General features: G+C 53.6%; 3 protein-coding genes across 10 annotated transcripts; 1 reads left to right on the forward strand and 2 right to left on the reverse strand.

The window, feature by feature from the left end:
- Positions 1–382: 382 nt before the first annotated feature.
- MAP3K12 (mitogen-activated protein kinase kinase kinase 12) lies at positions 383–19,166 on the reverse strand. Of its 4 annotated transcripts, none has more exons than XM_008003435.3 (15): positions 18,966–19,165; positions 7,633–7,806; positions 7,325–7,533; positions 6,813–6,996; positions 6,431–6,622; positions 5,372–5,530; positions 5,065–5,223; positions 4,131–4,239; positions 3,787–3,896; positions 3,481–3,597; positions 3,223–3,360; positions 2,450–3,065; positions 2,189–2,259; positions 1,829–2,102; positions 383–1,171 (listed from the first exon to the last, which is right to left on the reverse strand). In XM_008003435.3, exons 2-15 carry the CDS (start codon positions 7,767–7,769, stop codon positions 1,073–1,075), a joined length of 2,574 nt encoding a protein of 857 aa, XP_008001626.1. In that variant the 5' UTR covers positions 7,770–7,806; positions 18,966–19,165; the 3' UTR covers positions 383–1,072. The 4 variants fall into 4 exon arrangements, with proteins under 4 accessions (XP_008001626.1, XP_008001622.1, XP_072876889.1 ...); XM_073020788.1 differs by adding an exon at positions 11,947–12,195 and having other exon boundaries at positions 1,018–1,171; positions 7,325–7,806; positions 18,966–19,166; XM_008003431.3 differs by having other exon boundaries at positions 7,325–7,806; positions 18,966–19,166.
- Positions 19,167–20,479: 1,313 nt separating this feature from the next.
- TARBP2 (TARBP2 subunit of RISC loading complex) lies at positions 20,480–25,932 on the forward strand. Of its 4 annotated transcripts, none has more exons than XM_008003426.3 (9): positions 20,480–21,000; positions 21,553–21,722; positions 22,543–22,645; positions 23,213–23,308; positions 23,904–23,976; positions 24,205–24,322; positions 24,642–24,769; positions 25,149–25,350; positions 25,494–25,932. In XM_008003426.3, the coding sequence occupies exons 1-9, from the start codon at positions 20,948–20,950 to the stop codon at positions 25,649–25,651; spliced, it is 1,101 nt and encodes a 366-aa protein (XP_008001617.1). In that variant the 5' UTR covers positions 20,480–20,947; the 3' UTR covers positions 25,652–25,932. The 4 variants fall into 4 exon arrangements, with proteins under 4 accessions (XP_008001617.1, XP_008001619.1, XP_008001618.1 ...); XM_008003428.3 differs by having other exon boundaries at positions 21,558–21,722; XM_008003427.3 differs by lacking the exon at positions 20,480–21,000 and adding an exon at positions 21,120–21,247.
- Positions 25,933–26,186: 254 nt separating this feature from the next.
- Positions 26,187–26,979, reverse strand: NPFF (neuropeptide FF-amide peptide precursor). Of its 2 annotated transcripts, XM_008003461.2 has the most exons (3): positions 26,873–26,979; positions 26,521–26,642; positions 26,187–26,392 (listed from the first exon to the last, which is right to left on the reverse strand). In XM_008003461.2, the coding sequence occupies exons 1-3, from the start codon at positions 26,972–26,974 to the stop codon at positions 26,275–26,277; spliced, it is 342 nt and encodes a 113-aa protein (XP_008001652.1). In that variant the 5' UTR covers positions 26,975–26,979; the 3' UTR covers positions 26,187–26,274. The 2 variants fall into 2 exon arrangements, with proteins under 2 accessions (XP_008001652.1, XP_008001651.1); XM_008003460.3 differs by having other exon boundaries at positions 26,521–26,979.
- Between the last annotated feature and the right edge of the window lie 742 nt (positions 26,980–27,721).

Raw genomic sequence — 27,721 nt, forward strand, 5'->3', positions numbered from 1 at the left:
GTGGGAGAAAGGAATGACACATGACATACATGGCATACACATTAAGCAGTTGGTCATATGTCTGACTGGGTTCCAGTTTCTTGGGAATGTTGGTCCCCTTGTTCAGGCTTGCATATTTTAAACTAAAAATTTCAGTGTATTGTTTTTAGTAATTTCATTTATAGTCCTCCATAACGAGTTAGAAGGATGTACCCGCTACCATTTATTCCTATAATTTTAGAAAGTTGGGGCTTGACATTATACTCAATTTAGTGAGAACAGATGCAAAAAAGTGGAGGGGCAGGAGAACTTGTCCAGACACCTTAGATGAAGTCCGGAGCCCAAGGCTTTATCTTAACCATGTATGGTACCCCATTCATTCATCAAGAAAACCCTCAACAGCTGGGCCTGCATGGAGTGGTTATATTTCAAGGTTTTTCACAGGAGTTACAGTAGGACAGTCCCCACCCCAATCAGGCACCAGGAAGAAAGTAGGGACTTAAACAGCACCCCAGTTCTTCAGCCTGAGCCATCACATGCTATCAGTCTCCTAACCTCCCCCTGGACCCTAAGACAGGGCTTGGGCAGAGAAGATCAATGGAGGGACAAAAAAAAGAGTTACATTGCCACCTGAGAATCCTCAGAGGGGAGGACCCAGCCTTAGTCTCCCTTCTCCCAAGTGCAAAATGTGTAAACAGAGTAAAACAGAACAGAAAAGTGCAGTCTTAAGTGGTTCTCTCTCCTGCCCCTCCCACCCTTCCCTCCCCCCACCCCCATTCTTTGGGGATAAAGAATATAAAGACAACCCTGGCTTTTCTATTGCCTTGTTGCTTGCTGAATATAAGGAATGGGGTGGGGCAGGAAGGGGCCAGTTTGCCATTAGGCACAGCTCTACGGCTGTGCCTCATTTCCACAGCTGCCAGTGTCCCTAGAGTATCAGGTGAATTGGTCAGGGGATCAGTCTCCCTCGGCCTGACTTATGGCTGGGACAGCCCCATCTTTCTGTTGATTATGTGGCGCATATATATATATATATGTATATATATATAATTTATATAAATATTTCTCTATGTACAAGGAATATGAGTGGCTTTCATGGAGGGAGGGAAGCTGGGGGCCGCAAGGCATCAACGCTGCTGGAGTTGTCCAATTCAGTGCTGTCACAGTCTGAGTCCTCAGAATTGGGAGGGCCCTGTGAGAAAGAGTAGAAATGGAGTGAGATTCCTTAGGGTTCTTTGCTGGGGTCATTTTAATAGCCAGTGGCTTACTGACTTGTTTTTTTGAGACAGCAGTCTCGCTCTTTTGCCCAGGCTGGAGTGCAATAGTGCAATCTCAGCTCACTGCAACCTCCGCCTCCCAGGTTCAAGCAATTCTGCCTCAGCCTCCTGAGCAGCTAGGACTACAGGCGCGCACCACCATGCCTGGCTAATTTTTGTACTATTAATAGAGATGGGGTTTTACCATATTGGTCAGGCTGTTCTTGAACTCCTGACCTTGTGATCCACCTGCCTCGGACTCCCAAAATGCTGGGATTCCAGGTGTGAGCCACCGTGCCCGACCGGCTTAATGATTTCTTCCAGATTTCAGTTGCTCAGGCCATTCTCCAAGGTGTCAGACTCCTTTCAGAATCCTTCCCTGGCTGCAACTTATAGCTACATACAAGCTACTGGTCAGGCACCATAATAGATGCTCTGCAAGAGGCTTCTGAAATTCCACCACGTGGATATTTGCTCTTTATGGTACTTCTGGCCTGTGCAGCTGTCTCCCCAAAAGCTGTCAAAAGATAAGGCATCTATCTGCTTACAGCTCTCCCTGTTCAATATTTGCTTGTTGCTGTTGTGCCACTCACCTGCTTTCCTCTGAGAAGTTCCTGGTGTGGAATGGGCAGGGAGCTGGGTTCTGGGCTGGGGATGACCTCTGAAGGAGGTGGGTCCAGTGGGATTTCTGAGCCCTGGGAACACATGTCATCAGACCGCTCATCTGGCCGCTCATCAGTGTTGGTGCTGCCGACTTCAGGTGTGCCACTGGGGGAAGGTTCACTAGCTGTGCCTTCCTCCCCATCTGATGGATTCTCTGAGCTGAAGGTAGATAGTGACTGGCGCATGTTCAGGCTCTGAGGCCACCTACATGTTGAAGAGGGGGATTACAGCTTGGTTCTGCCCCTTGCAGAAAACAAAAATGCCATTAACTCCTGTACTCCATCACTTACCTCTGGCTTGATGTCAGCTCTACTTCACTGTCCACCTCTCCTTCCTCCTCTTCTGATGAGATGCCACGTTTCTGCAGGAGAGATGGGGGGACTGTGGTCAGAAGTGGAAAGAGGTCACTAAGAATCCAGGAGAAGGGAACATAGTTTAAAAGGGTAAAGTAGGGAATGGCTTAAAATTGAGCATAATGTGGGGGATTAGACTTGGACCCCAGGGAGAATAAGGAAAAAGGGAAAGAGCTCAGGAGCCTTCCCATACTTTACCTGACTTCGGGTGACGGCAGCCCTGTACAGCAGTGCAGCTGGGGTCAAGTGCTGGGACCCAGCCCGGCTTCCTCCCCGGCCCGAGGTCCCTTCCCTTCCAGTTCCCAGAAGCCCCACACCTTCACCGGGCCCTACTGGAGGAGGTGGCTCCCCTTTGGCTCCCCCAGGTGAATCTGGGCTGGTGGAGCCAGGGGCTGATCCCTCACTTGGTGGGGTGTCACCCCGGGCCGGAGGTGGTGAGCCAGGATCCCCAGCTCCGCTTGTGGCCCCCCGGCCCCGGGACCCTAGTGCTGCTGACAGCAGGTCTGGGGATGATGATGACATTTTGCGGAGCAGGAGGTCATGATGAAGCCCACGGAGGGCGGGAGGGCAGGCCTCCCAGGCTGAGGGTCCCCCTCCTAGGCTTCCTGGTCCTCCAGGTTCATGGGGTGGCACAGCTGTACGAAGCCCAGGCAGGTCCCCACAGCTCCCCTTGGCGCTGGCCTTGCGGTGACGGGTCTTGCCACGGCGACTCCGTCCTGGTGAGGGGGGACCCTTAGGACACCCAGGAAGCCCAACCCCACTTAGGGCTGCATCTAGTTTAGGTAGCAAAGACTCTGTCTTGAGGATATCTGGTCTGGAAGGAGAGAAAAAGTAAAAGGTTGAGACTGCCAAATCTATGTACTCAAAAGCACTCCCTAACCTTGGACACTAAAGTACGCATCTCCCTGCTAAACATCTGCTGCCACTTCAGTATCCCTCTTGCCATATTGGAACCACCATTCACGTCCCACCTTTTGCTATGGGGTGACAGCTTCTGTGGCACATTCCTCTTCTTGATAAGCTTTTCCATTGTGTTTCCATGCAGGAGGCCCCGGGAAGGGTGTGTCTTCAGCAGGCCTGGGCACCTCCGCTCTAAAGCTTGCTCTCGCCTAAAGATCCAGGCACCTTCTCAGCTGGGCAAATGACCAGGAAGGGGCACCCCGGTCTCAGTAGGATCTCTAAGGCAGGTACAGCGCCAGGGCTTGGTGCATAAGGACAGGTAGGGTTACCTGAGCAGCTCCCTCTCCTTGAGTTCCAGCTGCAACATGAGGGCATTAAGTTCCATATACAGGTTGTTGGCTCTCTCCAGCTTCCTTTCATAGTGCTCCCTGATGTCCAGGGCATGTCTGCAACAGGCAGAAGGGTTCCCTCAAGGTGAACTGGGTTCATCTAGGGCCATAATAGATCTGCAGTCTCAGAGTTCCTGTCCACGGTCCTTTCATAGTCCTTCCACCCGCCCTGGGGCTGGGTAGGAGCTGACTGGGTGCATAGTCCTTGCTGTTGGTAAAATCACCTCCCCGAGCACAGGAACTCACCTGAGCTCCTCCCTCCTTCTCATCACCAGTTCCTCTTCTAGGCGGTGCAGACAGGTCCCTTCTGACTTAATCTTTTCAAAGTGCAGTTTTACTTCTTCCCGCCACTCTGCCTGTGGGTGGAGAGCAGACGAGGAGTGAGAGCCATCCCTTCACCCAGTGAAAGCCTCTGCAGGTTGCCCACACGTCACTGCCAATGTGTGTGCTGGAGCAAAAAGGAGTGGATTGACTCCGCTAAGAGCCAATCTCTTCAGTCCCACTTAACCCATTTCCCAGCCTCCCCCTCAAATGGCATCATCTCTGCAAAGAAGGGGAATTAGGTATTCATTTTCCTACCCACAGCACACCTGGGACTTAAAGTAAGTCTCCTGGGGTGTGGAGAGTACATCAGCTGAGGCAATGTCCAGATGCAGCAGAATCTGTCGGAATGATGGGCGATTTCGCGGTTTGCTATTCCTGAAAGGAATGGAGTTAGGAGGAAAGGGGAGAATTTGAGGGAGGACCAGATAGGAACTAGAGCATCCTTTCCCAAAGTGTGTCCTGGAGAATCCAATCCTAGAATGTACTCTGTGACAAAAGAACTTATGGTCAATGGTCTCTAGGGAATATTAAACACTCTTCATTAGTGCGTCAAAATCCTGCAGTAAGGAAACCTATTGAACCCCATATTTTCCAACTTGTCTCCCCAAATAAAGGCCTTTTCTGAATAACTTCACTGAAGGAACCACACTTTGGGAGATGCTCAGTGACAGATAAGCCATCTTCAAACTTCCCTGGGTCTAGGTTCCAAATGAGGGTCTGGGACCCTTTCCTTCTGTGTTCTAAGGTTGTTTACTTGAGGCTCAACGAACCATGCTTGGTAGTTATGCTGCTCCTTCCCTGTACTTGTATGCACTCACTGGCACTTCATGACAAACCAGGAATGCAGATATTGTTAACTGTATTTTATAGATGAGGAAACAGTTTCAGAGTGATACCACTTGTCCCTGGTGACTCAGCTCAGAAGGTAGCATGAGCAGGATTCAGATGCAAGTCAGTCCTTTGTATTAAATGCCCGTGCTATTTATTGGTCAGTCCAGCCCCTCTCAGTTGTAGATTGTAGTTCCCTGGATCCACATCCTGAGTCCTCAGTACTTGGGGAGCCACATCTGGGAGCCCTGACACCCTTCCCCTCTTAAGGATTCTGAACTTGGCCACCTAGGGTTCTAGGTACTGGCTGTCCATCAGTACTGCTGTTCTCGACTTCTCCAGGCCCAGTATCCCAGCTCAGCCCATCCTTACCAGCACTGGCGAAGTAGGATCTTGAAACCATCTGGGCAACTGGAGGGCACGGGCAGATGGAGACTGTTGCTTCCCACACCCCAGATGATGGCTGAGGAATCTACGTCTTTGTAGGGGATCTCACCAGTCAGCAGTTCCCACAGCACCACACCAAAGGACCTAGGGATGAGGGGACATCACTTGGGAGGGGTTCCTCCAGAGGTCCTGGTTGCTCCCGGCCCATCACTTGTGCTCAAGCCCTAGAAGCTGCCCACCATGCCCCCAGGGCTGGCCACCCACTCTTCTCAGTTTTCAGCCTAGTCCTCACCAGATGTCGACCTTCTCAGACACAGGCTCATTGCGGATCACCTCAGGGGCCATCCAGGCTACTGTCCCTGCAAAGGACATCTTGGTGCTCTTGTCACTCAGCTCCTTGGAAGTGCCAAAATCTGAGATCTTCACCACATCGTCGTAGGTGATTAGCATGCTGGTAAAGAGTGTAGTCAGCTGGGGTCCACACCCCTCCACACACCTCATCTAACTCTGCAGCAACTCTGCCTTTCAGGTTTTTTGTTTGTTTGTTTTTGAGACGGAGTCTCACTCTGTCACTCAGGCTGGAGTGCAGTGGTTCAATCTCAGCTCACTGCAACCTCCGCCTCCTGGGTTCAAGTGATTCTCCTGCCTCAGCCTCCTGAGTAGCTGGGACTACAGGCATGTGCCACCATGCCCCACTAATTTTTTTTTATTTTTAGTAGAGACAAGGTTTCACCATGTTGGCCAGGATGGTCTTGATTTCTTGACCTCATGATCCATCCGCCTCGGCCTCTCAAAGTGCTGGGATTACAGGTGTGAGCCACTGCATCTGGCCTACCTTTCAGTTTTTTTTTTTTTTTTTTTTTTTTTTGAGACGGAGTCTCACTGTGTCACCCAGGCCGGAGTGCAGTGGCCGGATCTCAGCTCACTGCAAGCTCCGCCTCCCGGGTTCACGCCATTCTCCTGCCTCAGCCTGCCGAGTAGCTGGGACTACAGGCGCCGCCATCACGCCCGGCTAATTTTTTTGTATTTTTTTAGTAGAGTCGGGGTTTCACCGTGTTAGCCAGGATGGTCTCAATCTCCTGACCTCGTGATCCGCCCGTCTTGGCCTCCCAAAGTGCTGGGATTACAGGCTTGAGCCACCGCGCCCGGCCTACCTTTCAGTTTTAAATCATTTGGGACACCCAAAGGTGAGGGGCTCACTACAGCCCTCCTGAGATGGGACTATCACTTGGAAGAGGTTTCTGAGATGGCCACATGGACGTAGGGCATGGTTTGGAAGTGCGGAGAAGGCCACACTGACTTGAGTGGGTCACCTGCATGCACATCTGTTGCTCCCTGCTTGCTTACTCACTTGGGTGACTTGAGATCCCTGTGGATAATCTTGTGTAGGTGCAGGTAGTTCATGCCACCGGCGATGCCCATGGACCAGTCAACCAGTAAGGAGGGGGTGACAGGGCGGCCAGCCCGCAGTACCTCATATAGCTGGCCCTGGGCGCAGAACTCCATGAGGATGCAGTAGCAGGGAGCCTGGGTACACACACCCCTGCGAGACAGACAATGGTATGAAGGCCTCAGTTGGCTGAGCCTTCACCTGATTAATACCTGGAACCCCCATTCCCACCCATTCCACTTAAGGGTCTCCTCTGGGAAGGATGGGGTAGGTCCCACTGCCCAGGAGGGTACCAGGCCTTAGCATAGTATCCCCAACACCCAGCCCCTGCCCTGGACCTCACTTGAAGGTGATGATGTTGGGGTGCTTCAGCTTTCGCAAGTGCTTGATGTCGGTTTCTTTGAGGTCTCGCACCTTCTTCACAGCCACCTCCTCCCCGTGGAAGCGCCCCAGGAAGACAGCACCCTGGGCCCCTGAGCCCACCCACTGCAGGTCCAGGATTTCCTCAAAGGGGACCTCCCAAAGGTCTGTGGGCAGGAGGCACAGTGCCACAAGCCTCAGAAAGAGCCACACTCAAGGCCAGGGACGGGATAGCATTGGGTTGGCTGAATTGACTTAAGGAGGGTGAGGCAGAAAGGTAGCCAAAAACAGGCCGAGAAGAAGGTTCGAGGGAACAGGGAAGGAATGAATGGGTGACCTTAAAAGAAGCTGGGAAGTTAGAGGCTGATGGATGGCTAAGGGACTAGGGCCATGTCATGGGGAGGGAAGGGACCATTGCATGACTTTAGTGGAGCTGACCAACAGATCTCGGGCTCAGGGAAACAGGGAGGAGGCTCCCACAAGGACGTGGCCTACCTTCCTGCTGCTGCTTGTGCTCAGTGGAGTAGGCTTTGCCAATCATGGTCCAGACAGGGCGCAGGCAGCCAAAGAGGCCCTCAAGGAAGCCACTGCCACTCTGGCACTGCAGTCGCACCTCGTCAGCTCGAACTCTGGATGCCCGACTCTCAGGTGACCCAGCTGCGCCCCCTGGGCCCCCTGCATCCTGCTCATGTAGCTGCAGGACACTGTTGGCAAAAGGCTCAGGGGGCGGCTCTCCACCTGGGGAGGGGCTGGGCCCTCCCCCACCCTGCCCACCAAGGGGTACCACATCTCGAAGTACACACTGGGTAGGCGTCAGGTCCTTCTCGGGAGTGCAGTCAGAAGTGTCTGGGTCCAGCTTGCGCATGGATGCCTCACTTAGGGTAGACACGAAGCCCCCAAAGGAAGGAGAGGGTGTTCGGGTCTCATGGAGGCAAGCCATGGCCTCTGGCCCCTGGTGTGATGGTGAACACTGGGCCCTGTGGGAATGAAGGAAGGAGGGGCTGTTAAAGCCCCAGGCGTGCCCGCTCAGGATGCTTACCCCAGAGGCACAGATTGGAGTTCCGGGTTCACAGAAGCCCTGTTGAAGGTAACACTTGTGGCTCCGTTTCTCATGCCCCTCCAAGTTGCACCTTGACCCATCTTAGGAAATCTGATACACTTGGGCTTGCTCTCAGGCATGTTAGTAAGGCAAGTAATAGGTAGACAGGTATCGTACCTGGGTATCATTCTCAGGTAGCAGCCCCACGTGGGTACACACTGGTAAAATATGTCTCAAATTCAAGTATAATGGTAACAGATGAGTTCCCTTCTCCCTGTAAGATGACTAATTCATTGCTGTGGCACATTTTTTTCACCTGAGACTCACAGGCACACACAGGTATCAAGAGGGTCTCACATTTACACCTTTACCTCGGGGTCAACCTCAGGCACACAATAGTAACACCTAGACCTTCCTCACACTGAAGCACACACAGGATGCTGGTAAACCTTTCAGGCACCCTTGGACAGCATTCCTGAGCTGCCTACATAAGGTGATACCCCCAGGCCTCCCGCCCAGGTACTTACACATGGTACTACTGAGGCCCTCTCAGGAACACTCAACTCAGGTGATAGCCTCATTCTAAGACACACTCCTGGGCCTCTCCAAGGTAAGTGAAGGTTGTAACCACAGAGTTCTGTGTCCCCCCAACATTGGCAGAAGCAGCCAATGGGGATGCAGACACCTGTCACAGAAGGCCACTGCTTCATCCCCCTTAGCCCTCCCTTCAGTCCAGCGGCTCTCCCAGGGGTCAAACAAGGTCTTGTCTCCTCTTTCCTCTTCATTGCCCTATCCCCTGCTCCTCAAACTTTCCAGGCAATGGGGATGTGTCCCAGTTCATAGCTGGGTGCTATTTAAAAAACAACTATTAGGCCGGGTGTGGTGGCTCATGCCTGTAATCTCAGCGCTTTGAGAGGCCGAGGCGGGAGGATCACCTGAGACCAGCCTGAGTTCGAGGTCAGGAGTTCGAGACCAGCCTGACCAACATGGAGAAACCCCGTCTCTACTAAAAATACAAAATTAGCAGGGCGTGGTGGCGCACGCCTGTAATCCCAGCTACTTGGGAGGCTGAGGCAGGAGAATTGCTTGAACCCGGGAGGCGGAGGTTGTGGTGAGCCGAGATTATGCCACTGCACTCCAGCCTGGGCAACAAGAGCAAAACTCTGTCTCAATAAATAAATGAATAAATAAATAAAACACAACCATTAAAAAACCTGAATCCGGCACGGCGTGTTGGCACATGCCTGTAATCACACACTTTGGGAGGCTGAGACAGGTGGATCACTTGAGCTCAGGAGTTTCAGACCAGCCTGGGCAACATGGCGAAACCCTGTCTCTACCAAAAATACAAAAAAAAAAAAAAAAAAAAAAAGCCGGGCATGGTGATCCTGTGACTGTGGTCCCAGCTCCTCTGGAGGCTGCGGTGAGAGGATTGCCTGAGCCCAGGTGGTGGAGGTTGCAGTAAGCCACTGCACTCCAGCCTGGGCGACATAGCCAAACCCCGCCTCAAAACAAAACAAAAAAACCCTGAATCCTGACTTGCTTCTGCCACATAATGGCTATATGACCTCAGGCAAGCTATGGTTGAGCCTCAGTTTTTCCAGCTATACAAAGGAATAAACTGGCTGTCACTAAGGCACAGCAAACCCTTAATGCTACACGAGATTTGCCCAGAACTTGGCACCAGGAGCCATCCTGGTCTCCCAACTCTCTCCACACTTGTCAGTTACCAAATCCTGAGATTTGAAGATTCCCTAGAACAAGCATCCCTCTAATTGTTCCTCATAGCTAGCAGGGTCCTTCCATGAGCCCCTGGGTTAGTCTGGAAATTATTGCCATACATTCTGAATTACAGTGGAGAATTACAGAGGAAGGGGTGGCAGGAATCTCCACATGCAGAAGGGTTCAGTAGATGATTACACAGGCATACAAGAAGGCTTGGGAAACTTCAATAGTTCTTGTAATACTTAATTACCAGGCCTTTCCCTTGAAGACTTTTTCCTGGGGGGTGAGGGTGGTAGGCCTGGAATCAGCATATTTAACAAGCATTCTAGATTTGTTAAGCTCTAACCCAGTGCATGCTATTTTCTAGTCCTACTGTTACTGCCTTAGTTCAAGTCTCATTAGCTGTCCTCACCTGGCCCAGGACAGCTGGTCTCCAAGTGCCCTCCCTACCCCCAATTCTTCACTCAGCTCCTTCAGAAGGATCTTTCTAAAACAGATTGGAGGCCAGGTGTGGTGGCTCACACCTATAATCCCAACACTTTGGGAGGCCGAGGCAGGCGGACCACCTGAAGTCAGGAGTTTGGGACCAGATTGGCCAACATGGTGAAACCCCATCTCTATTAAAAATACAAAAAAATTAGCCAGGCGTGGTGGTGTGCACCTGCAGTCCCAGCTACTTGGGAGGCTGAGGCACAAGAATTGCTTGAATCTGGGAGGAGAAGGTTGCAGTGAGCCGAGATCAGGCCACTGTACTCCAGCCTGGGCAACAAAGCAAGACTCTGTCTCAACAACAACAACAAAACAGATTGGGCCAGGCATGGTGGCTCACACCTTTATCCCAGCACTTTGAGGGGCCAAGGCAAGTGGATCACTGAAGCCTGGAAGTTCAAGACTAGCCTGGGCAACACGGTGAAATCCCATCTCTACAAAAAATGTAAAAATTAGCCAGCCAGGCACAGTGGCTCATGCCTGTAATCCCAACACTCTGTGAGGCCGAGGCAGGCGGATCATGAAGTCAGGAGATCAAGACCATGCTGGCTAACACGGTGAAACCCTGTCTCTAGTACAAAATACAAAAAAATTAGTCGGGCGTGGTGGTGGGCGCCTGTAGTCCCAGCTACTCAGGAGGCTAAGGCAGAAGAATGACATGAACCTGGGAGGTGGAAGTTGCAGTGAGCCAAGACTGCGCCACTGCACTCCAACTTGGGTGACAGAGCAAGACTCCATCTCAAAAAAAAAAAAAAATTAATGGAGTGTGTTGATGTGCGCCTTTAGTTCCAGCTACTCGGGAGGCTGAGGTGGGAGGATATCTTGAGCCTGGGAGGGTGAAGCTGCAGTGAGCAGTGATTGCACCACTGCACTGCAGCCTGGGCGACATAGGCGAGACCCTGTCACAAAAGAAAAAACAACCGCCCGCACCAACACCGGAACTTAGCCATGTCAGGTTTTTGAACCAGGACACCCAATGATAATGGCTAACTTAAGGCTTACGGCTGGGCGCCGTGGCTCACGCCTGTAATTTAGCACTTTGGGAGGCCGAGACAGGAGGATTGCTTAGGCTTAGGAGTTCGAGACCAGCCTGGGCAACACGGTGAAACCCAATCTCTACTAAAATACAAAAAATTAGCCGGGCGGGGCGGCGGTCGCCTGTAGTCCCAGCTACTCGGGAGGCTGAAGCAGGAGAATCACTTGAACCCGGGAGGCGGAAGTTGCAGTGAGCTGAGATCGCGTCACTGCACTCCAGCACCACTGCACTCCAGCTTGGGCGACACAGCGTGGCTCCATCTCAAAAAAAAAAAAAAAAAAAAGGAAAGAAAGAAAAGAAAAACGAAACAAAAAAGGCTTACTATTTTTTAGCTTCCGGTAAAGGTGCATTAGCACTTTGCATATTTAATCCTCAAAACTGTAAGCTGGGCATTATTAGCCCCGTTTTACAGACTAAGGCATAGAGGTATTAAATAACCTGCCCACAGTGCCATAGCTATTAAGAAGCTCAAGCTCGGCTGGGTGCGGTGGCTGATGCCTGTAATCCCAGCACTCTGGGAGGCCGAGGTGGGCGGATCGCTAGAGCTCGGGAGTTTGAGATCAGCCTGGGCAACATGGGCCTGGGCAACATGGGGAGAGCCTGTCTCTGCTAAAAATACAAAAAATTAGCCGGCGTGGTGGCACATGCCTATGGTCCCAGCTACTTGGGAGGCTAAGGTGGGAGAATCGCTTGAGCCCAGGAAGTGGAGGTTGCAGTGTGCCACTGCACTCTAGCCTAGGTGACAGAGTAAGACTCTGTTTCAAAAAAAAAAAAAAAGAAAGAAAGAAAGAAAGAAAAGAAATAAAGAAAAAGAAGCTCAAGCTTCACCCCCAGCCTGGAAGGCGCTTCTCATCTCTCTCCAGGTGTCACTTTATCCTGGACGTCCTTCTTTCCAGATCCGCTCCAGGTTAATGCGCCTTCCGGGCGGGCACAGCCCCGGTATGCTTCCTCTACCGTGGTTCCCATTATACTGGAGGTACAATGTGGTCGGGCCTCTGGCTCCTTTGAGAGCCTGGACAGCCTTTAGAGAGACGACTTCGCATCACAAGGCTCGCATCACATGGCTTGCAACAGCACCTGGCGCGCAGAAGGTGCTTGGTAAGGTGGTACCACTGCTCTACCCACCCCGGAGGATCGCCTTAAGCACCGCACACACACACAATTAGCTCCCTGAATCCTCAGAAGAGCCAGGTGAAGGAAGTACTACTGGTGCCATTATATTCTTGAGAGAACTGAGGCCCAGAAAGCACAAATCACAGTAAAGTTCAGCTTCCAAATCCCCAACATATCCCACGCGGTATTTGTGGCTTCAAGAGATAAGGTGTAGATTGCAATGCAAATCACAAACAAACACAGACCAAGTAAAATGCCAACATATGGGAGAATTTCGTCTGGAGGACCCAAGGGATTTTGCCTGCCACCCCGCCCCCCCCGCGCCCCCACCACCTCCCACTCCGCCGCAAGCAGGGGATTCGCTTCTGGACCACCCAGAAACAAGGCCCAGGACTTGGACGCTCTCGCCTGGCAGGCCAGGAGGGAGGGATGGCGGGATTGGAGCGCTCGGGGAGGAGCTGGGGCCGTCCCCTGGACAGCTTGGTCACCGGCAATGGAAGGCCGAAGCCCAAGTCTGGGCAGCTCAAAGTGGAGAGGAAGGGGTTACGGCCACAGCGCCCTCTCCCGCTTCCCGACTTCCTTCCCGGCCGTCACGTGGCGCGTGGTTTAGGCGGGGGCCGCCGCGGCGGAAGGGGGTGGTCCGGGTGGGGAAGGGGAGGGGACACGGCCGGCTGGGGGAAGCGCTGGGCGCTGCGGCGTAACCATGACGACTGGGCCCGAGGCGGCGCGTGAAGTCACCAGGACAAGATTAGCCCCGGATCACGTGAGCGTGACGTGGGGGCGGGGCTGTGCCTGGGCCCCGCCCCTGACCTGGGCCGGCCCAGGTGGCTGGTTGCCTGGATGGCTGCGAGGATCGTAGGTGCGGACCCCCACCCAGCGGTCTGCCCCATCTGTGTTCCCTTCCTTCCCCTGCCCCCGCATGCAGAGAGCTCTTCGGCTGAGGCGTCGGGTATTGGCAGGAGGGGACTTGTGGGGTTGGCATTGGGGGTGCAGTACCACGGGGAAGGAAAGTAGGAAATGAGAGAAAGGGAGACGGCACAGAAAAGGTGAGGCAGGGCTAGAGGAGGAGGAAGGAGCCAAGACATATACAGACACCGGAGCAGCGTGAAACGGTGTCAAGCCCGAGAATGATGGCTTGAAAAGCTGTTTGGAAAAGCAGAGGACCCTGAGAAAATGGAGATGAAAGGGGAGTGAGAAACACGGACAGCATCCATCTCCTTTTCTATCTAGAAGTCGAGCTTTGAGTAGGCACAACACCTGACTTTTTAAAGGAATTTTTCAGCCGTCATCTGGTTGTTTGACGACTAGGTGGTTTAGGCATAGAAAGGGTGACATGCTCAGAGACACTTGCAGCCAGCAGAGCCTCCCTCCAGTTTACCAGGCTTCCCCAGAGGCCCTTCTGGTATCCAGGGCCAGCAGCTGGGGAGAGGAGGAGAGAAGCCATTTCACCTGTTTGTCTTTTAGGGTAGTGGGGATAGCTGAAGAAGTAGGAGATGGGACCAAGGGAAAGATCTCAGGCTAATGACAGCTCTTCCAGATTGACCTGGAGTGGAGGGAAAGCTGCTGCCCCTGGGAGCTATAGTAAACTGGAGATTCCTCTCTCCCAGCACACACACACACCCCTTTCTGTTTCCTTTATTTCTGACCTGCCAGCTGTGTCCCACTGCCCCCTGGCAGGGCCTTGGCGCCAGAGCTTTGGAGGGGCGTCTAGGATGACTAGGAGCCCCTGGCCCAGACGTTCAGTCACCCTGGGGGATGGGAGCTGTCTCTCCGTTATCAATTATGCAGAGCATGGGGGAAGGGCAGCAATGTGACAGGAGGGTGGGTCTCTCTGTCACTCTGTCAACCATATCTACCATGTGTTGATGGTGGTTCTGCCTCACATTGGGTGAGGGGACAGAATGATCTCTAAGCCATACAACTGCCAGGGGAGGAGGCTCTTTGGACACCCAAGAGGCCCTAATTCAGTGCTTTGCTGGTGGCCCCAAAGTGACTCCATAAGGAGGCTACAGGGTAGAGTGGGGTAGAAAGTCACTCGCCATCTATCCCACCTTCCAGGTTCTCTGGCCTGAGATTTTGGAAGCCTGTGGCACGTAAACTCTGAATTCTCTCTACCTCCTTCTTGTATAACAGCAGAATGTCAATGTCAAGCTGTTTGTTTGGTGGTCTTAGGGGCTCAGTTCAGAGGCCAGGTCATCTGCCTAAATCTTGGGCTGTCACACTAAGTGCTCTCCACTGTCTGAGACCTCATTTTTTACTCAGGAAAAGGATGATTCCCTTTCTCTCGTGAGTGGGGTTAGGGAGGGGAGTCTTCAAAGGGAAAGGAGACCCAAGACTTTGGAGTCCTAATTCCACCTCTGCAAGCTTTGAGGCCCTGAGAGGATAAAGGTCTCTGATGAATCACGGCCATGCCTCCTGTCCCCTTGGCTGCAGCTTGTATTGTTTTTGAAACAGGGTTTCACTTTGTTGCCCAGGCTGGAGTGCAGTGGCACGATCACGGTTCACTGGCTGCAGCCTCAACCTCCTGTGCTCAAGTGATCCTCCCCCTTCAGCCTCCTGAGTAGCTGGGACTACAGCCACTCACCACCACACCAGACTAAATTAAAAAAAAAAAAAAAAAGAGGCCGGGTGCGGTGGCTCACGCCTGTAATCCCAGCACTTTGGGAGGCCAAGGCAGGCAGATCACAAGGTCAGGAGATGGAGACTATCCTGGCTAACATGGTGAAACCCTGTCTCTACTAAAAATACAAAAAATTAGCCAGGCGTGGTGGCGGGTGCCTGTAGTCCCAGCTACTCGGGAGGCTGAGGCAGGAGAATGGCGTGAACCCGGGAGGCGGAGCTTGCAGTGAGCTGAGATCGCACCACCGCACTCTAGCCTGGGAGACAGCAAGACTCCGTCTCAAAAAAAAAAAAAAAAAAAAAAAAAAAAATTGTAGAGACCATGTCTCACTCTGTTGCTCAGGCTGGTTCCAAACTCCTGGGCTCAACTGATCCACCAGTCTCGGTCTCCCAAAATGTTGGCGTTACAGGCATGAACCACTGTGTCCTGCCCTGCAGCTTGTTTTTATTTTCCTTTTTACAGGATTTGTGGTCCTGGCCCCAGGGTCCCAAGATGGAAAGTACTATCGCTTTTCTTAGTGCCCTCATGAGGAGGAAATGACTTCCCCTGAGAACTTGGGGGAAAACTGGAGATCACCCCTAAATTCGGGTCCTTGATTGGAAAATCAAGCCCTGAGACCCCCAGCTGCCACACTTCTTCCAATGGGGTGGACAGTGAAAGGGTTCAGGGAAGGGAGGGACAGTACTATTTAGGAAAAAAGAATCAGCTTCAGATTTGGAGAGATCAGAGCTAGAATCCCAGTTTTGCCACCAATTAGTTTAAGGAATGTAATCTCTCCATGGTGCCCAACCCTCCCTGCTGGGGTGGTGAAGGTTAAGTAAGGTGATGGAGGGGGTGCAGGGAGCAGCATGCTTCCTCCTTGCTTTGTCTTCCTGGTTGGCTGGACACCAGGTCTTTCTTTGTGGATCCTTGAGAGGCTGAAGACTTGGTCTCTGACCTTCTGCTTTCCCAGGACAAACCGTGATTTCAGGTTCCAGGAGAACCAGGTCACAGTGCTAGTGATTGTGCTGGAGTCTCCAGTCATTCCTTTACCAGATCACCAGGCCTTCCTCTGTAAATCCTGCCATCCTGTCTCCTCTGGACTAAGGGGGAAGGCCTAATTTTCTGCACCCATCCTCACTCCCTGACCAGTTATCTCTGGAATCTGCTCTCTTAAGCAGCTATACTGCTAAGATCCTCCCTTTGATCATGTGGCCCTGGATCACCCCTCAGCCTTACCCATAGAGGCCTCGGGGAAGGGGAGGGCAGGAGCAGGGTAGGATGGGCCTCAGGAGTCCCTCCTACCTAGGACCTCAGATAGACCAGGAAGAAGTCCAGTGGATGTTAACAAATAGTTCCTCAGCTGGATGGACATTTTTAAAAATCTGGAAGAATAAATACCAAAGTATAACAACAGTTTCTAGGTAGTTGGAATTATGAGTGTTTTAATTTTCTCCTTTGGGTTTACGTCTATTCCTAGTATTTCAGTAACAACTTCGAATTGCTTTTAAAGTAAGATATAACATTTATTTTAAATTGTAAAAGAGAAAATAAGATTGATGGACTGCTCATGCATTCCTTCATTTAGCTTATTAGGACAGTTGTGCAATAGGGAGAGGGTAGGTGGTAGAGGAGAGAACACAGGCCTCAAACTCAGAGTGGCTTCCTGAGGTCTTCTCTCTGCTCCTGGCCAGTTGGGTGACCTGGCTTGAGACTTCTCAACAAACCTCAGTTTCTTCATTGCTAAATGGGGACAGTGGTACCTATGTCCCACAGTGGCAATGCAGTACATAATGTGGTGGGTAAGAACACAGGTTCTGAGTCACACAGACCTGGGTTCAAATCCTACCTCTTGCCACATACTAACTTTTTTACTTTAAACAAATTACTTAAGTTTCAGTTTTCTCCTCCATCAGAGATGATGATAACACTATCTCACTTGGTCTTGTTAAGGGCATGATTAAGACAATCAAAATAAAGTTCTTGGCCCAGGACCTGGCACACAGGAAGCTCTCTCTAAGCATTAGCCATATGGAAAGTGCCTAACACACAGTTGTATGTTTTTTATGAATGTGATTCCCTTCCCTTCTTTCCCTTGTTCTTTCTCAAAGCAAGTACCAGTAGGGAGGGTACAGGTGGAAAGGGAGGTGGAGAAACAAGAGGGAAAAAAGACCAAAGAATGAAGGAACCAAAGGACAAGGGCTTTATCCTGAATGATCTTTAGCCTCCTCTGGAATCTGGTCACTGTCGCAGTCTCCTCACCTTCCCCCCACACACATATGACCCCAGTGCTTCTGGGAGCCAATGAACAGGACAGACTAGTCTCTGTGGCCAGGCCCTCATGAAGCCCCTATGTCCCCTGCTGGCATCATCTCAACAGTATCGTCCTTCTTCCCAGCATCACCTCAGTCAACAGTGTGAGTGAGTGGATGAGTGGCGTGCATGAGGGGCAGACATTTCCACCTCACTGGAAGAAACATGGCAGCTGGGGGTCCCAGGGCTTGACTGGTATAGGGCTGAGGACCTGAATGTAGGGGTGATCTCCAGTCCACCCTAGCAAGGACTTCTTATGGGGCTGATTCTCTCATTCCTTCTTTCTCTCCAGATCCAGGCACGGGAGAGGGAGGACTGTGGATTACAACAGTCTGGGCCATGAGTGGTAGAACCAAGGGTCCTCTTCCTAGAAAAGCCTGATCCTACCATATTGTCACCACCAGGGGAAGAGCAATTGGTTTTTAGAAGGGTTCTGCCCTCTTTAGCTATAAGGAAGCCTAGGAAATCCTGAGCCACATCTAACTTCTTGCCTCCTCTGTCCGTAACTGGGATGGGTATTTAGCTGGTGGTCTCCATATTGAGAGCTGGGGTTTTCCCAACATTACCCCAGTTGACAATGGGAGTGAGTGGATGAATGGTATGCTTGAGGGGACACACACGTTTTTTTCACCTGTGTGAGATAGGAGGGAGTGGGGCCCTAAAGCTCAGAGAAACTTCAGTGTCTGGACAGGAAGGCTCAGGGGGCACTTGAGTCCTTTCCTTCCTAAATCCTTTCTGTTAGCCTTGGCTTGGTATGACCCTCTGGCTGAAACTCAGAGCTCCTAGAGCGATGGAGTCCACCTTGAGAACTGCAAGGGAAATGTGTTTAGAGGGACCCACTGACTGTGGCTTGAGACAACTCTGGGTGGGGTAAGGAGACCTCATGTGCACTCCCTCCTGATTGGAGGCCACTCACCTACGCTCCTCTGAAAAAGGCAGCAGATGAGCATCTACAAGGTAGGACTCCTCCCTTAATTCTAAGGGACACCTCACTGTTTCCTCCCACTGTCTACAGAGCCTTGACCCTTCCCTCCTCTCAGTCAAGGCCTTGGTTACCAGCAAGTCTCAACTCTTGCTTATTTTTAAGCCAATGAGTTTGAGGAGTGTTTGTGGGAAAGGGAGGAGGTTTTTGGAGGGTTTGACTGGGGGAGACAGGTTAGGGGAGCCAGAGGAGATGGAGAGAAAGAGGAGGGAGAAACCCACACGTGAATGGGGGAGGGGAGGATGCAACAGCTGGATGGAGGTGAATGCCACAGCTGGAGGGGATTAGGAGGATCACAGCTGGAAGGGGAGGGGACCAACGCCTGGGCATCTAGGAACAGGTGCTCTCTGACTAATCTTCAGGTCCAGCCTGCTAAGTGTGTGTGTGTGTGTGTGTGTCTGTCTGTGTGTGTGTGGAGGGAGATGTGGGTACATCAGTCCTTGCCCTTCCTTTCCTTCCCTGGAGGGGGCCAAAACTCTCCCTCCTCCTTCCCTCTCTCCCTTCCTGAGGATGAGTGGGAGGAGATGTTCTCTTGCCCTCTGTCCTTTAAGTCTGTCCCCCAATCACCCTCCACCCCACCCCAATACGGTCCTTTCCAGCTCTGGAGGCCCTTCGTCTCCAAGCTGGGCCGCGGCATCTCTCCGCTCCATTCCCTTCCTTCCCAGCCCCACACGCGTCGGGTCCAGGTCCCCAGTTCCTCCATCCCCACAGCTTCAGCATCCCCACACCACCACCCCGCACCAGGCCACATCTGCATCCCGACCCTCCCTCCACGCCCGGATCCCAGGACCCGGACCCATCCCTGCCCCCCACCCCCCCACAACTCGGCCAGGCTCTCACCTCGGGGGCTCCGCGGCCGCAGCACAAAAGGCGGCGCTGCTGCAGCTCCGCTCCCGATGCTGCTCCCGCCTCCTCCTCCTTCTCCTCCTCCTTCCCTCCTCCCCCCGCTGCCCTCCACCGGACCCGGGGCGCTGTCACAGGCGATGCTCGTGCGGTGTCCGGATGCACGGGTGTCAGCTTCAGCTTGCTGCCCCCACACCCCGACCCCTAGCCCCGTCCCTGCTCGGCTTGAACTCCCGCTCCTTCCAGGGCCCCCGCCCCTGGCCCCCCGGGACGGACACGCCCTGAGCGGGGGATGCTGCGATGGAGCCGCCGGCCTCTTAAAGGAGCCCGCTGCTGCCATCCGGCGCGCTCCACTCTCGTCCCTGGCCCGCCTGGGCCCCGCGCTTCCCTGCTGGCGGTGTCCTATGGAGGTCCCACCTCAGGCCTTAGGCTGATTCCACAGGAACCCCCTATGACTCGTCTTATAGACTCCTTTCTACATTGGAGAGAGCAGCCCCTCAGTTGGGATCCCTAGCGCTCTGGCATTGCTCCCCCTAGCATACTGATCTTGCCAGCTCTCCTTCCCTTGATTGTCACCGCTCACTCTAATTTCACCCACTTGGAATTCACTCGACTCTAGGCCCCATCCTCCTCCAGTGTTCCTGGATGACCCCTCATTATCATTTAAAGATTCCTCTGGACCTCCAACCCCGGCTCAGAGTAAGACATCTCTTTATTGACCCCTTCTCAGAACACTCATTAGAACATTTATTTATTTATTTATTTTTAAAAATGTGATATCTCCCTTTCTCCAAGGTCACAAGATTTCCCTTAGCCCAGTGGTTGTGCGACTTTGGGGGAGGAGGCAATGGGACTCTAGGACTAAAAAATTTGCGTCTGCTCAACACCCAGATCAGTTGATTAGTCTTAGGCGGCCAAAATTCACTCTTGCTTTCTTCAGCTGAGAGACCCAAGACTCATGGCAGAGGGAACGAGACCACCAGGTGCCTAGTCCTTCTAATCCTGTCGCCCCACACTACAGCCTGATTATCAGGCCCCAGAGATTTCCTTGCCTGTTAGAGAGGTTCACTAGAGCCGTTCTAAAAAGGTTTTACAAAAAAGGCAAAACCTGAAGGGAGGTGAAGGACGACCTAGGAAAAGGAAGCAAGTTCTGTGTCACGGAGGCCCAAGGGCCAGGGGCTTAGGCTGTGGGTTGAGGGGACTGTCTGAGACTGACTTGGACCTGCACCAGCTCCAGAGCCCTGCGCAGACAGACATCGGTCCCCTCCGGCGTCTAGGTAAAGCCCACCCTCTCAGACCGCAAAGAGCCCGGATCCGACAGCAACCTCTCCGGACCAATCACAACCTTCCTTCACCAAGGAGGCGGGGTCGGGGGCTGACTTTTCCTTGTCCCCGCCCCTTTAGTCGAAGTAACCAATTCCAATGTGCCTAGAGGAAGTAAACGCAATGGGAGTAACCAATGACAACACGAAGCTTCTCGTGCGTGCTTGACCCTGCCCCTCCAGCTGCGGCAAAGATGGCGCGCGGGCTCCTGGGTTCTGTAGTTTTCTCGGGATCCAAAAGGGTCCGTGCCCAAGTGAGTCCTTACCGCCCCGCTACCCAGCGGCTTCCCCTCCGCTAGTACGCATGTCCACAGCCTCACGGCCCGGGAGAGAGGGGGCGCGGAAGGAAGGAGGCGGGACGGTATTACAAACAAAAAAATACAGCCTTCTCGAGAAGCGACTGCGGAGAGCCCGCTCCTCCCAGAAGGCGGTGCAGCCGGCCCGGGCGAGCCACGCGGAGGGTTGTGGGGCGGATAGCTCCCCTCCAGATGGAGGCTCATGAAGTAGGGTGGGCGGGGGACTCCATATCCCAGCGTGCCCCTCGGCGGGCCCTACCGGCCGCGACTCCGGGCTTGGCCCCGGCCCTAGCTCGTCGGCGGTGTATTGGGGCGCGTGGAGGCTGCAGTCACGGTGGCGCCCGCGGGGACGGAGGAGGGAATGAGTGAAGAGGAGCAAGGCTCCGGCATTACCACGGGCTGCGGGCTGCCTAGGTGAGCCGCCTCGTACCGATTCCTTCTGGGCAAAAAGCGTGGGGCCGTGCGGAGGGAGTAGCGGCGCGGCCCCAGCATGCACCTGGCCTGAGGGTTGTTCCCGGCAAGCACTGGGGCAGTGGGCAGTGGTTCCCGGCGTGCACCGGGGCAGTGGCTGCTGCCTTCAGCTCTAAATAGTTTGGGGTTGGCCCGGTTCCCAGACTGCACTGGAACACTGGGCTTTATGCCCCCCCATTCAGTGCATTTGGTGGGTACTGGGTTCCTGGCTTGCACTGTGTCAGGGGGTATGCACTTTCAACCTGCATGGGGCACAGGATCGTGCCCACCTTAACTGAGGCAGGAGCAGTGCATTCTTCCCCCCTTGCTTTGAGGTAGTGGGCCCTACTCTTCCAGCCTGCACCTACACTTGGAACCCAGCCAATGGATGCTAGACTGCCTGGGGTTCGTTGGACCCTATGTCCCCCATAATGTGCCTAGGTCTGGTATGGAAGTGCTTGGCCAGGTGGGTGCAGAGAGGGGAGGTGTGATATGGGTCTGTGCCCCTTCCCCCAGTATAGAGCAAATGCTGGCCGCCAACCCAGGCAAGACCCCGATCAGCCTTCTGCAGGAGTATGGGACCAGAATAGGGAAGACGCCTGTGTACGACCTTCTCAAAGCCGAGGGCCAAGCCCACCAGCCTAATTTCACCTTCCGGGTCACCGTTGGCGACACCAGCTGCACTGGTGAGGAAGGCTTGGGCAGCCTGGCTGGGGTGTGCATTTGCAGGTCCCCATGGCTTTGTTTCTTGGAGTCTCTTTCTTCACAGTCCTTTTCTTCAAGGCCAGTGAGGGAAGGAGAGATTTCAGGGGAAAAGCTACTGACTGGATTGGGAGAACAGGGCTGTGAGAAGGTGGGTAGGACGTGGGAGAGTTAGAGGATCGATCAGGACTGCCACATCACCCTAGAGGAAAAGGAAGAGAAGATAACTGAAATCCCAGTGGAGTATTTGGGGGAGTGAGTGCCTGGCATGCTGGGCTCTGTTCCCGGTGCTTAACCAAATTCCCATTTAATTTTAAACCTCAGTCTAACCAGTGATGTAGGTGGCAGTATCCCCCCCCCACTCCTCCCCCCACCCGCCCATGTTGAATATGAGGAAACTGAGTATTTGAGATAGTAAATGGCTGGTGCATGGTCACATGCCTAGTATGTGGCTGAGTGGGGCTTTTACTCCAGAGCCTACTGTCTCTTATTCCAGCTCTCTGTTTTTATTGAGGGAAAAGAAAGTGCTTTGCAAAGGAAATTAAAGCATTTGAGTTCAGAAGTCCACCCAAGGCGTTTGAGCTCAGAAGTCCTGCTTGGCATGACTTAATTCTGGAAGCTAATGGAAAGATAAGGGCTCTTCCTTCTAGCAATTAGTGAAACACTTCCAGTCTTCAGCAGGGGGTGTTTGGTCAGAAGGGGCTTGATTGATTCCCACTGGCTCTGAGGAGAGAGGCTGTGGGATGCTGGTTTCTCTCCCATCCTTCCAGTGACCTCCAGTATTGCCCATGCCCCCTCTCTCAGGTCAGGGCCCCAGCAAGAAGGCAGCCAAGCACAAGGCAGCTGAGGTGGCCCTCAAACACCTCAAAGGGGGGAGCATGCTGGAGCCGGCCCTGGAGGACAGCAGGTGAGGGAGGAACCGAGGCATCCCAGAAGCCCTTCAAGGAACCCAGGCCCTGCACCACCCCCTCTGCCACCAGGCCTGGCCAGGTGACACTTAGCCACCCTGACCTGGCCTCTTCCTGAGAGTCCCTCTGGACCTGAACAGGGTCTTCCAGGGCGTCTGCTGCTATGAAGAATTCTTGGGGTGGAGGGGTTGGTTAGCCCCATAGAGGGGTTGTGGCAGTAGATTGGGACCTGGGTTATGGAGGGAGAGGGGTGGAGGCTGAGGCTAAAGGGAGTTGCTCCCCAACATACCTCCTTGTTCTAGCAAGATGTCCTTCCTTCACGCGCAGGTTGGAGTTTGTTGCTCCTCTGGTTCTTTGGTACAAAGAGACCCTCTTTTCTCAGTCTTTTTGCCGGTGTTAGGCGGCAAAGGATCCCAGGAGGAAGCTGTTGGTTGAGCCTCCCTGATTCTTTGGCTCAATTTGGAAGTTCTCTTAGGGGATCGGGAGGTCAGGAGGACGTGGGTCCCCAACCCCTCTCTTCCCCCTATACATGGGTGTGAATCAAAGGCCCCCTTCCCCTCGGGAAGTTCTTTTTCTCCCCTAGACTCTTCACTGCCTGAGGACATTCCGATTTTTACTACTGCAGCAGCTGCTACCCCAGTTCCATCTGTTGTCCTAACCAGGTATCTGTGTTCCCTGACTGCCTGAGGTGGGTGGAGGAAGGGGTTCTGGTTTTTGGCTCCTCAGTCTTTGGACCCAGGCTGGTCAGGCATGAGGAAGTCTGAGAATATACAGAATGGAATAGTTGGGAACCAGAACTTGAAGAAATCACAGCAGCTGGGGTAAGCTCTTGGGACAGAAGGTCATTTGTGATTTTCAGATAGCCTTATGGATGATGTTCGACCATATTTAAGGGTCTCACAGGCCCCATTTTCTTCTGGGTTGACCACATGTCAGTTCTGTGTTTGAGGCCCATCAGGCACTTCTGGGACTGGAAATACAGCTCTTCTCCCACTGTCCTGGCTTGGATGATACACAAGTGTTCCAGATTGGAAATGGGCTAAGGCCTGGAGAAGGCCTCCCTTGAGTGGGAGGGGGAAGGAAGCCGGCTAGAGCAGGAGGGAGCAGGCTTGATGTGTGGACAGACAGCTGCCTGCCCGGTGGGAATCAGGAGATTGGTAGTCGGGAATCTAAAGTAGTGGTTAGGCTTGGAGCTCATGGGCAGGCTCAGATGGAACCCTTCACCTCAACTTTGGCCCTATGCCCTTTTTCCTTCAGGAGCCCCCCCATGGAACTGCAGCCCCCTGTCTCCCCTCAGCAGTCTGAGTGCAATCCCGTTGGTGCTTTGCAGGTGTGCCCCATCCTCATTTCGCATGCATGCCTGTCTTCCTTTGAGCCAGGGGCCATGAGGGAAGGTTATGTGTGTTTGGGGGTGGGGGCAGTTCCCCGTACTGAGGCCCTTTCCACCCCCCTCTCTCCTTCCTCTCACCTAGAGTCTGAGGCTCCTGCGTGGGGACCAGCGTGGGTGTGAGAAGCCTTTTTTCACTCAGCCTCATGCACCCTGTGTCTCCCTTCCAAGGAGCTGGTGGTGCAGAAAGGCTGGCGGTTGCCAGAGTACACAGTGACCCAGGAGTCCGGACCAGCCCACCGCAAAGAATTCACCATGACCTGCCGAGTGGAGCGTTTCATTGAGATTGGTAACCCGGCAGGAGGGGGTTCTCACAGCTCCTCTCCCGCAGCACTCTGGCCCCAGCCCCAGAGCAGCTCCTAGCCTCACTCTGCTACACCCCTTGCTCTCTTAGCTTTACAGTCCCTGGCTCAGCCCCTTCCTTTTAGCTTCTTGGCACCCTATCTGTCCCCTTCTCCCTGGCCGACCAGGTTCTCAGGTGCACGGGCAGGTCCTGAGTTCCCCTTTCCAGTTGACATTCTGGGGGGACCCTTAATCCAAGTATGACCTGGGTGAAAGCGCTGGGTCTGTGGGGAATCATAATCCAGCAGCCCTCTCTCCACATGCAGGGAGTGGCACTTCCAAAAAATTGGCAAAGCGGAATGCGGCGGCCAAAATGCTGCTTCGAGTGCACACGGTGCCTCTGGATGCCCGGGATGGCAATGAGGTGGAGCCTGATGATGACCACTTCTCCATTGTGAGTGGCTCATGTGGGCTGGGCACCATGGCCCATCCTCCATGCCAGGGCAGGGCTCCAGGGACTTGGGTCTGTGACTCAGCAGTGAGCCTCTCTGGGTCCTAGGCCTGCTTCTACCACACTTTTCCTACCAGACCTAGGGTTCCTGGGGCCGACTCAGCCTTGACTGTAGGCCCGCTCTGTAGCTCTGTTACTGGGATGAGGAAGGATGCTTGGCTATCTGGCCCAGGACCTGGTAGTTAGAAGGGGCCACCCAGGGATTGAGTGGGGGGAGGCAAGCTGGAGGAAGCATTCTTTGTTCTCCTTTGACGTTGAATATTTCAATGCCTGGGTCCCACAGTCTCTCGCTTCATCTTTCTCACTGTTCCCATCTTGACAGGGTGTGGGCTCCCGCCTGGATGGTCTTCGAAACCGGGGCCCAGGTTGCACCTGGGATTCTCTACGAAATTCAGTGGGAGAGAAGATCCTGTCCCTCCGCAGTTGCTCCCTGGGCTCCCTGGGTGCCCTGGGCCCTGCCTGCTGCCGTGTCCTCAGTGAGCTCTCTGAGGAGCAGGCCTTCCATGTCAGCTACCTGGATATTGGTATGGCTAGCTGGGGAGTGAGCCAGGGGCTGGTGGGGGCTGGACTGGAGCAAGTAGAAGGGGGTGATGATGACGTGAACGCACCCCTCCCCAGGGCTACCTCCCCACCCAACATCGCCTCCCTCCTCTCTCTTGCTCTCCAGAGGAACTGAGCCTGAGTGGACTCTGCCAGTGCCTGGTGGAACTGTCCACCCAGCCGGCCACTGTGTGTCATGGCTCTGCAACCACCAGGGAGGCAGCCCGTGGTGAGGCTGCCCGCCGTGCCCTGCAGTACCTCAAGATCATGGCAGGCAGCAAGTGAAGCCCCAGCTGGACTCATGGATGTGCACCCTTTGCTCCCTGCTCTTTCTGCGTCTGGGCTCATGTATCTGCGCAGCTCTGGTACCCTCTGTGGGTACCATCTCTACCTCTGACACAGACTGCCTGCCTTGAGGCTGAGAAGGCACAGGGCAAGGAGCCAAGGACCACAGGGCCTCAGCCAGCCCAGGATTTGTCCTCATTTTATTGGTGATGATGAATGGGAATGAAATCGGGGCTGTCTACTAGAGCCTGGAATAAATATGCTGCTTTGTAGATTTTTAAGCCCTTCTCTTGTTTCCTGAGCAGTGTGGATAGCAGAGGAGGTCACCACATGACTTTTGTGTGCCTTCCCTGAGCTCCTGTCCCAGCCATTCTCATGTTTTCCTTTCTGGTGGGAGGAGGCTGGGTGCACTGGCCTCCTGGAATGTTGTCGGCTGCCTTGTTGGAGGGCTGGGTTTGGTGGAGAGGGAAGGGCAGTGGTTCTTGCTCTTGGGCTTCCACCCAGCCCTGTAAAGTCTCACACAGACACACATGGATTCAGAAGCCAGACAACTTTATTTGGGGGGCAAATATTGACACTTTTGGGTGTGGGCCTTGCATGCAAACATATCAAGGGATGACATGTCACTTCTTCCCAAAGCGTTGAGGGGCAGCCAGGCTCCAGAACTGGGAATTCAGCCCCTCTCCAGCCCGGGGACTCAGCCGTTCATTGCTCCAGGATCCCCGGGTATTTCTGCCAAACCTTAGGAAAGATTTGTCCTCAGGTCCCTGCAGTCTCTCTTCTCTAGCCCCCTTCCTTCTCCTCGTCCTCTGTCTCCTGCCCTTTCTACCCCCAACCCCTTGCCATGCTTGTGTCCCTTTCAGACTCACCTCTGGGGCTGAAACAGGAAGGCTTGGCTCCGGCCAGGTCTCTCCATTGCCTGGAGCAGGTAGCGCAACAGTGACCCAGAGGTCTGGGCATCCTGTGGCGGGAGGGGTTCACTGTCTTCCTCCTGTGCCAAGGGGGTGTCAGGGAAGGAAGATGGGCAAATACCCTGGACATGTAAATCACAAAGGGAAGGGACTGGCTTCCAGGGGCAAGGGGTAGGAGGCTGCAGAACCATTTCCTCAGATGTGAGGACCTAATGGCAACCTTGGCAGCCAGAGAAAGTATCAGAACCTAGAGCACAAGTCTCAACCGAGGTAGAGGCAATGGTGATATGGGGATGGGACACACACTTACCGCGGGGAGCTGGTGGTCTTGCTGGCCTCCTGGCCCTTCAGCACAGCCCTGGTCTATTAACAGCAGCAGCACCAGCAGTGCAGCAGCCTGCCTAGAATCCATGCTGCCATCCACCCTCCTACAGCCACCCCAGCCTCTTATACCTGCTGTCCCCCCCACCCCCAGCCTCACAGTAGCCTTAGGGGAATCTAGAGCAGGCAAATGGAAATGCAGGGCTCATTAGGAGCCACCTGGGATCTCCTCCCATGGCACCCCCAGGACTTCATGCTCTCAGCCTCCTGCCCCAGGCCCCTAAGCCTGGAGTTACAGACTTTATTAGATGCATAAATCCTGTCTCCAGAGCTCAAGAAGCGTCATTAGTTGCAGACGCTTTGTCAGAGCTAGGCCCTGGGGAGCCTTACAAGAACCCCTAATCCCTCAACAGGTTGGAGAGCTTCAGTTTATCACTTCCCCTCTTTCCTAACTTGTAGACTAAAGCACAAGAAACTCATGTCAGGATTAGTTAAGTAGGATGTCCTGGAGTGGAAGAGGAGTAGGAAGAGCCAGGGTCAGAGTCTGTCAGGATGACCAGGCAGGGCCACACAGCCTATCCTCTGCTTGTGTGCCTCTTGGAGGCTACTCAGATTTGCCTGTGGATAAAAAATATATTCAACTTCATGATGGTGCAGAGAATTTAACTTTTTTTTTTTCTTTTTGAGACAGAGTTTCACTCTTTTTGCCCAGGCTGGAGTGCAGTGGTGCGGTCTCGGCTCACTGCAACCTCTGGCTCCCGGGTTCAAGCGATTCTCCTGCCTCAGCCTCCCAAGTAGCTGGGACTACACAGGTGTGAACCATCATGCCCAACTTGTA

This window comes from Chlorocebus sabaeus, chromosome 11, assembly GCF_047675955.1.
Source record: "Chlorocebus sabaeus isolate Y175 chromosome 11, mChlSab1.0.hap1, whole genome shotgun sequence".
In the NCBI taxonomy this organism is placed as follows: Eukaryota; Metazoa; Chordata; class Mammalia; order Primates; family Cercopithecidae; genus Chlorocebus; species Chlorocebus sabaeus.

Excerpts from the sequence above, each read along its gene's own strand:
- TARBP2 (XM_008003426.3), top strand. The coding sequence starts at position 20,948 with ATGAGTGAAGAGGAGCAAGGCTCCGGCATTACCACGGGCTGCGGGCTG. Across the intron at positions 23,309-23,903 it reads CCATCTGTTGTCCTAACCAG|GAGCCCCCCCATGGAACTGC; the intron begins GTATCTGTGTTC and ends TTTTTCCTTCAG. Across the intron at positions 24,323-24,641 it reads GGAGCGTTTCATTGAGATTG|GGAGTGGCACTTCCAAAAAA; the intron begins GTAACCCGGCAG and ends CTCCACATGCAG.
- MAP3K12 (XM_008003431.3), bottom strand. The coding sequence starts at position 7,769 with ATGGCTTGCCTCCATGAGACCCGAACACCCTCTCCTTCCTTTGGGGGC. Across the intron at positions 3,361-3,480 it reads AAGGAGAGGGAGCTGCTCAG|GCGAGAGCAAGCTTTAGAGC; the intron begins GTAACCCTACCT and ends CTGGATCTTTAG. Across the intron at positions 3,066-3,222 it reads CTGTCACCCCATAGCAAAAG|ACCAGATATCCTCAAGACAG; the intron begins GTGGGACGTGAA and ends CTCTCCTTCCAG.
- NPFF (XM_008003460.3), bottom strand. The coding sequence starts at position 26,753 with ATGGTTCTGCAGCCTCCTACCCCTTGCCCCTGGAAGCCAGTCCCTTCC. Across the intron at positions 26,393-26,520 it reads TTCCTGTTTCAGCCCCAGAG|GTTTGGCAGAAATACCCGGG; the intron begins GTGAGTCTGAAA and ends ATCTTTCCTAAG.